The following is a 9,132-nucleotide window of genomic DNA, read 5'->3' on the forward strand; positions in this document are numbered from 1 at the left end:
TACACACAACATATACCCTGCTTCTCTTAACACTTTCCATACATCATAAATGTGACGTATTTATACCAACAATATATGACTTGATTATATTAACCTGTCGAAATATTTATTCACAATAAAATAAAATATATAGCAGGTATTTCCAACGACATCCCCTAAATCAAGTTAAATGATCCAGTTAGATCTTGACAAAAACTTGTAGTTGCATTGGATCAGGTCGCTGTTTGGCTGAAATAATGCCATTGCGACGGTAAATGTTAACTCCCTCATTGGATCAGATTATATATACCTGAGCGTTAACAAATGGGACCCATCAAACGTTTCTTTTAATTTTTCATTCAATTATTATATGTTTTTATTCATTATGTAGTGACTTTGTCAACTGAATTCAGTATGGAAACACAAGGTTATACACACTAGTCTCAGACACATAACTGGCGCTCTAGATCTGTTTGCAAGACGCGAGTAAATTAGATCAGTAAAAACATTTCACAGTATTAAACAAATGACAAAAAAAATAACTCGATGGCAAATCCAATTTCACTTCATGCGTTATTTTTCTGATATGAAATTGATATATTGAACGCAATACGAAACAATCATGTTATTTTGCTATGTGTTTTTACCTAGCTAGAGCTTCATGCTTGAAGCATTTATGGTTCCCATGAAATGGGGTGGTTTATTTATGTATGTTGTGATAACGACAAACGTAGGTTGCAAACATGATTTGGAAAGCTATGTGTGAAACTAGAGCAATTATAAGTTGAAGGCAAGGTCAGTACGTCAGTTACACATGGTACGTAGAAATCTCTACATGACTGTGTGCTTCATGTTTATCACGAAATAATGGTCAGAACCGTTATTTTAATAAGTGAAATACATACATGAGTTATGTCGCTACACACACACAACACACACACACACACACACACAAAACACACACGCACGCACACAACACACAGCACACACATACACACAACACACGCACACACACACATACACACGCACACCCACAAAACACACACACACGCACACAACACACAGCACACACATACACAGCACACAACACACGCACACACAACACACGCACACACACAACTCTCACGCACACAACACACACAGCACACACAACACACACACAACACACACATACACTCACGCACACAACACACACACAGCACACATATACACACAACAGACACGCACGCACGCACACACATACACACTCAACACATACACACACACACACACGCACGCACGCACACACCGTTGTAATAATCTCCTTATAACCAACTCTTCGTGATTAGCTGTAGTCGTCCTTGTCGAGGAATTGTTTCTACATGGAACCAGCAATTATATATTGTTACGTAATTTCTCTTTTGACGTCATTACGCCTCACGTCAACAATGTTTGTATTACGTGAACAATTGTCTGCACGAAGTCAGCGACGTTGAAAGCTTTAACAATCCATTCATACAGTAAATACATGAATGATCTCGACATCACCGGTATAACCCAGCACTAATTATCACCATATTTACCAGTGCATTCACCCTCCACTACAAACTACGGGCTCCAACCAGTGTCGGTCATCGTATTTTGTTCTTTTAACCCGCACTCAGCAATACTCCAGTGATTGAGCAACTTCTTTGCCGTCTAACTGAGACACGCTGTCAACTAAGTCACCGAGTCTTACCACCCGATCCAAGTCGTTTCTTACGACCATCATAGGTTGCAGGGAATCGAACCCTAGTCCCCAAGGAGACGCCATCACAACATGTCAGCTGCGCCAAATCTAGACGCCATTAGACAAACAAGGACAGACCTGTTTAAAGTTTAAACTTACAGTACTGTCTGATATATTCTGTGTAGTGACTGGCTCATTTACACCATGCAAGACACTCGGTCCAGACAGCTGATGATTCTTTGTTTTGTGTATTGGATGTTGTTCCTATATTTCATACTGTACATATTTGTCATGTCACAATATATATGGTAAATGTATATATCTTCTGTTATGCACTACATATATCGGATGCTTCGTATGTTGTGGTTCCTGCACATGTGATGTGTTCTTTATGTCATGAGTACCCACACGCTTTGAGCACGTGGACCGTGCTGGTGTGTGTGTGTGTTTGTGTTTTGTTTTTTGTTATTGTTTTTTTTTTGGTTTGGGGGGTTGTTTTTTTGTTGTTTTTGTTGTTGTTTTGTTTTTGTTTTTTGTTGTTGTTGTTTGTTTGGTTGTTTTGATTGTTTGGGGTTTTTTTTTTGTTTTTTTTTTTTGGGGGGGTGGGTTGTGGGTGTCTTAACTCGACGAGAGTTCATATTATCTATTTGATGTCAAAGTAAACTACACGAAGTCGAGTTTCCATTTTTCTTCCAAAGTTATTCTTCCACTTTTTTTCAGGTTGAAAGGAATAATAACCAGTGTACTGGAAGTACAATACAGCTGGACGTGCAGCCAGCCAGCTTCAGTGGCAGAACGATTAGTGGTGTTATATGATTCTGACGTCATGGTAACCGATGACGCCACAATGGTCTGCAAAGCATTGTGATGCGATTTTATTGTAGCTATATCTACCAGGAGATATCACTTGATTTCACCAGAGCGATGTCCCCAGTGGAAGCCGAAGAATGCTGACCACACGTTTTGTTATAATCCTGCTGTCCACCATGTGATGTTGTCAATACATGTCATGACCATATATGGCGTTTGTCAATATTTGTGTTGTCATATGTTATGTTACCGACACACATGGTGTAGTCCATCCATATATATACATAAACACATATCATACATATATTGTTGTCAATAAATCCCATAATCGCTGTAAGTCTAATGTCCATATAACTGATGTAAACTCGGTTTGAAACAGTTGATAGCCACTCAGGAACTTACACCACTCTCCGCCATGATCACGCTGGATAGCCTTACTGGGCGGCTGAGGCACGTACTGAACATGATACATCTGTGATGAAGTGGAAGATAATGGCGATACGATAGTGTGAGACAACGTTTCAAACAAGACATTCGATCAGGAAAACATCCCATTAACATGTAATCCCATCCTGATTGACAGTGTACATGGGCCACACGTGGGGAGGGTCGGTTGTCAGATATCACAGCTGACTCTCTCTCTCTTTCCACGTGTACCCAACTTAACCCTGCTTCATAATAAATATGACAAACCATCATGCTTACTGGTATTAATTGTATGAGCTATGAACACATCAAAACAATGCATGCTAAATCACAATCTATCCTGTAACATTACATGTAACATTGTTTCATGACATGAACCATCCTGTAACATTACATACAACATTGTTTCATGCCATGAACCGTCCTGTAACACTACATACAACATTGTTTCATGACATGAACCATCCTGTAACATTACATACAACATTGTTTCATGACATGAACCATCCTGTAACACTACATACAACATTGTTTCATGACATGAACCATCCTGTAACATTACATACAACATTGTTTCATGACATGAACCATCCTGAAACATTACATACAACATTGTTTCATGACATGAACCATCCTGTAACACTACATACAACATTGTTTCATGACATGAACCATCCTGTAACATTACATACAACATTGTTTCATGACATGAACCATCCTGTAACATTACATACAACATTGTTTCATGCCATGAACCATCCTGTAACACTACATACAACATTGTTTCATGACATGAACCATCCTGTAACACTACATACAACATTGTTTCATGCCATGAACCATCCTGAAACATTACATACAACATTGTTTCATGACATGAACCATCCTGTAACACTACATACAACATTGTTTCATGACATGAACCATCATGTTACACTACATACAACATTGTTTCATGCCATGAACCATCCTGTAACACTACATACAACATTGTTTCATGACATGAACCATCCTGTAACACTACATACAACATTGTTTCATGCCATGAACCATCCTGAAACATTACATACAACATTGTTTCATGACATGAACCATCCTGTAACACTACATACAACATTGTTTCATGCCATGAACCATCCTGTAACACTACATACAACATTGTTTCATGCCATGAACCATCCTGTAACACTACATACAACATTGTTTCATGCCATGAACCATCCTGTAACACTACATACAACATTGTTTCATGCCATGAACCATCCTGTAACACTACATACAACATTGTTTCATGCCATGAACCATCCTGTAACACTACATACAACATTGTTTCATGCCATGAACCATCCTGTAACACTACATACAACATTGTTTCATGCCATGAACCATCCTGTAACACTACATACAACATTGTTTCATGCCATGAACCATCCTGTAACACTACATACAACATTGTTTCATGCCATGAACCATCCTGTAACACTACATACAACATTGTTTCATGCCATGAACCATCCTGTAACACTACATACAACATTGTTTCATGCCATGAACCATCCTGTAACACTACATACAACATTGTTTCATGCCATGAACCATCCTGTAACATTACATACAACATTGTTTCATGCCATGAACCATCCTGTAACACTACATACAACATTGTTTCATGCCATGAACCATCCTGTAACACTACATACAACATTGTTTCATGCCATGAACCATCCTGTAACACTACATACAACATTGTTTCATGCCATGAACCATCCTGTAACACTACATACAGCATTGTTTCATGACATGAACCATCCTGTAACACTACATACAACATTGTTTCATGCCATGAACCATCATGTTACACTACATACAACATTGTTTCATGCCATGAACCATCCTGTAACATTACATACAACATTGTTTCATGCCATGAACCATCCTGTAACACTACATACAACATTGTTTCATGCCATGAACCATCCTGTAACACTACATACAACATTGTTTCCTATGTCTAATCCACCCCAGTACATTTAACAGCTTGTACTGTCTATTTGATTACCCAGGACAACATTATAGGGCATCATGAGTATTGTATTCACTTCAACAATGTCAAAGAGTCACAAAAAAGCAGCAGCGTCCGAGTTTTCAGGATCGGTAATCATTTCCTTGTTCATCTCGAACACAAAACTGACAGGCTGGTTCATTCTAAAATGGCTGTAAATGGCATATTAATAGCTATATACATGTTCAAGCTTTCAAAATATATTTGAGGATATAGTCAAAGCTCAAACATTAGAATCATTTCGATAACATTATTCTGAATCCAGCTGTTGCCATCGGGACCTTCCAAATATCCCCACCTCAAGCCTATCATACATATCCCACAGAGCGATGCAGGATGTGATGATATGAGAATTATATCGTGTCAGTAAGCCTTGATCAACGTCAGATGTAAATATACAGCACCAAACGTGATATCCGCGTTTTACATGGAGATGCCTGTTTGGTTGGTGAATTTCAGAATCTTAGTGTTCATCAAGCCATGTTGTGCTTTGACCATTAATACTTTAATACTATGGCGGTCATGCTTGTCTCGGACAAAACTGCTGTTTTACACTGCTGGCTGTTGTTTTATTGTTAAATGTTTATGTTTAATTTCAAACCGCCCTGGACCCATGCAGTATGACGTGAAGTCCATAACTTCCAACACCCACCATGTGTTCATCTAGTCGGCATTGTTATTTAGCCTTGAGACCAACAATGTTTACAGGTCTCTACAGTGTTGTCACTACCCCTAGTGCTCAGTACCCACACCCTGTGCACTCAAAAGAACCCACTCGTCCGATGGTACATGACCAGATGGTGGAAACACGAACACGTACATACACAAGTGTCAAAACGTGTGGTGTCACCATGGGCAAGTGATTAAGTTCAAATGTTGGGCAAGCGACTAAGTTCAAATGTGCCTCTGTTCACCCAGCGCGGAATGGGTACCCGGTACCCTCTATCCCCATTAGGCAGCTTGGGTTGTATACTCCCCAGGGAGTTGAGAACGATAACTGGAATGCAAACGGATCCACTGATCGGGGAACAAATAAAACCGCATCAGAGGAGATACTAGTACGTGGATACCTGTTGTATAAAAAGGAATATGGTAATATAATGATACCGCATGTAGAGGTACTTTATCACTGTGCTGCAGAATCTATAGGTGACTATTGGACTGAGTGTCCGCGGTACTGTGTATCGGTCTGGAAATGCCTTCACTTCGCACTTGCATCCTATGGTAATTTACTAGCTTCGGGCTCCGTTTCTGGTCGGAAGGTTCAGCCAAACACAAACAATATTGTTATCACGCAAAAGCCGTGTTGCATAATGTTTATGTAGGTATTGGTATGGAATGCAGAAATCCCAGAGAAACAGCGTCCAGGCGCGTGAGAACTGATCGATTGTGGCAGTCTCGTGTTGTAATGAAGTATGCAGGCTCCGTGAGGGAGAAGCCCTGTCTGTAGTCCGGCAGAGAGTACATTGGGCGCCCACTGCTCCTCACAGACAATAACACTGATTAGTGCATAAGGAACAACAGCACATCGTATACCAATCACTCATGCCGCTGCCGTTTATGCTCCATACATGGGGATGTTGTTGCAATACAAGGCTAGCCATGTATCGACTACTGGCACTTGTCTACTCTGTTGACGTGTGGTGTTTTGACTACTTAGGTGATGATTGATTATTATTGTCAGCAATCATCATCATCATCATCATCGTCATCATCATCACCATCATCGTCATCATCATCATTATCATCATCATCATCATCATCATCATCGCCATAATTATCACATTTTCAATGACCAACAACCCACCCCATCTCCCTCTATAAATGCCATGATCATCAATGTTTTATGGATGCTGGAGACTTTGGCAATGGTTATGATTCGTTTGATGATGATAATGATGACGATGACGATGATGATGATGATGATGACGACGACGACGATGATGATGATGATGATGATGATTATGACAACGACGATGATGATTATGATGATGATGACGACGACGATTATTGTCGTTTCCATATCTGCACTTATATAGATATGCTCAAAGAATTGTTTGATTTTGTACCCATATCCATAACAACCAGAGTCATTGTAAAACTAGCTCCTCACGTTTACTCTTTACTCCACACCAAACACCCCCCGGTAACCTGTTGACAGCTCGAGTCACAGATAGTAATATCAAGTAACTCACAACCATCGACAAATACCTAAAACATGTTTCAAACAACCCCAGCACACATCACTACGGGCACGTTCGAGAGTCATCAAGATTACTTCATCTGTGAAGGGCAAGACAATGATGGCAATGACACCATCCGTGGTAAACTTAGCCAGAGTACTGATTTCACAGTTGACCTACATACGTAAGCACTACACAACTTAGGATACCTCGGAGAGCACTCTGACCTGTCTCTAGACGGACTTAAAGTCCTACACAACACATACTTCGAAGCAACACAATTATAGATTCTATGAAATTAGGAAAAAGGAGGTCCTACCTGCAATGCATAACATCCCTTGAAGTATGATGAGGAGGCTAAGGTGCATCATTTCGCTTTAATAACAATGTGCACATTCCAAGATGAAAGTCCTACAACTGCGAACAGTCGGTCACACTCGCGAGCGTCGTGGCTTGTCTAATTGAATGTTGGCAAGCAGGAGGTCGCAGCACTGCGAGAGACGAGGAAGAAGCTCGTTATCCGCCAATCGCTAGCGCAGACGACAAGAGCTCTCGTAGCGAGCCAGCTCTCAGAGCAGACGTCAAATTTTGACGAATTTCTTCTTCTAATCGGTTAATTCAAATGCATCAATGCAACGCCTGGAAGAAAGTTAACCGAATGGAACCACGCTTCAAATTTAAACTAAATGTAGAGGAGAACTGGGTTAACGGCGGAGCTAGATAATATTTTATTTTTGACATATCGAGAGATAATTTCTTAGCTGGTTCAATATATGTGTGATAGTAATAAGATATCTTCGCTCATGCACTTACTGCAACGTTTAATACAAGTTTAATGTATATATTGATTTGTGTGATTCCTTTACGCGTAAAAGTAGTTTAGAGTAAATTGACGTTTCCCGGTCAGAGCAGGTATGTGAAGAACTTGAAATAGATCCTCGGCTGTCCGGCTCCATGCCATTTAAAGTTGATTGTGTATGGTGCTGGTGTGTAAGAATGTGTCTCTTAGCTCTTGTTTTACTGTTTTGTTCTCACGTGACGGGGGGCGGTCGGGTAGCCTAGTGGTTAAAGCGTCCGCTCGTCACGCCGAAGACCCGGGTTCGATTCCCGACATTGGTACAATGTGTGAAGCCCATTTCTGGTGTCCCCCGCCGTGATATTGCTGGAATATTGCTAAACGCGGCGTAAAACCAAACTCACTCACTCACGTGACGGGATATATACCCGAGTGACATGAATATCGGCCTTAAAAAACCGACTCCTGTTTCCAGCGACCGCGTGTTATGTCATGATTCTTTAAATTGGTTCACGGATCCACCGACTATTTATGTGAAATATATTAAAATAACTATCTTAAAAGCACCACTTTTGTATTCCGCCGACTGCAAACATACATATTCCCAGCAATGTGCATACAATGCATTAAACAGAAAGTACAACAAGACCGTCTTCATAAACACTTTATGCATGGCAACGTAATACTTCAAGAACAAAACATACACACCTGACGTAATCACAAAAAAACAGTAAAGCAAAGAATTTTTTTTAAACTCTGCACAATCGGAGATATATTGCTGGATCAACCAAATCTCCAGTTAATAGTCAAATAGCCAATTCTTATCCACTGAATTACCAATCTGAACTGACGTTAAAGACACCATAGAAACTGCCTCGTCCGGTTCATATTTACATCTAAGAAGGTGACAAAAATGTCCACAAGACTTCAACTTTCCAATAGTCAACGTTCCCTCTATGTCGAGCAATATTCCAGTAGCTCCAGTCCTTGCTGTCAACATTCCACAACTTTTGAGGTACAATCGAGCATGCTCTTTCTACGAGCTTTCAAAGAGTGTTATGCGACTCTTACTCTTAACTCAAGGTTCAGTAAAATTGTCAAAACGTTTTGTTGTAGACGGAGTCATCTTTCATAATTTGATACATCAGTGACAATGATGATGTCCGAT

At 40.1% G+C, this 9,132-nt stretch overlaps 1 protein-coding gene across 1 annotated transcript in view; it reads right to left on the bottom strand.

Moving 5' to 3' along the window:
- LOC124140304 (neuronal acetylcholine receptor subunit alpha-10-like) overlaps nucleotides 1-7,695 on the bottom strand; it is a 57,921-nt gene extending 50,226 nt beyond the window's left edge. Inside the window, exon 1 of the mRNA XM_046507811.2 lies at nucleotides 7,488-7,695. Within this exon, the coding sequence (XP_046363767.1) occupies nucleotides 7,488-7,539 (52 nt within the window). The 5' untranslated portion in view covers nucleotides 7,540-7,695. The remainder of the gene's footprint in view (nucleotides 1-7,487) is intronic.
- Nucleotides 7,696-9,132: the final 1,437 nt, after the last annotated feature.

The sequence above is a fragment of the Haliotis rufescens genome, unplaced genomic scaffold, assembly GCF_023055435.1.
Source record: "Haliotis rufescens isolate VD_foot unplaced genomic scaffold, xgHalRufe1.0.p SCAF_5, whole genome shotgun sequence".
NCBI lineage: Eukaryota > Metazoa > Mollusca > Gastropoda > Lepetellida > Haliotidae > Haliotis > Haliotis rufescens.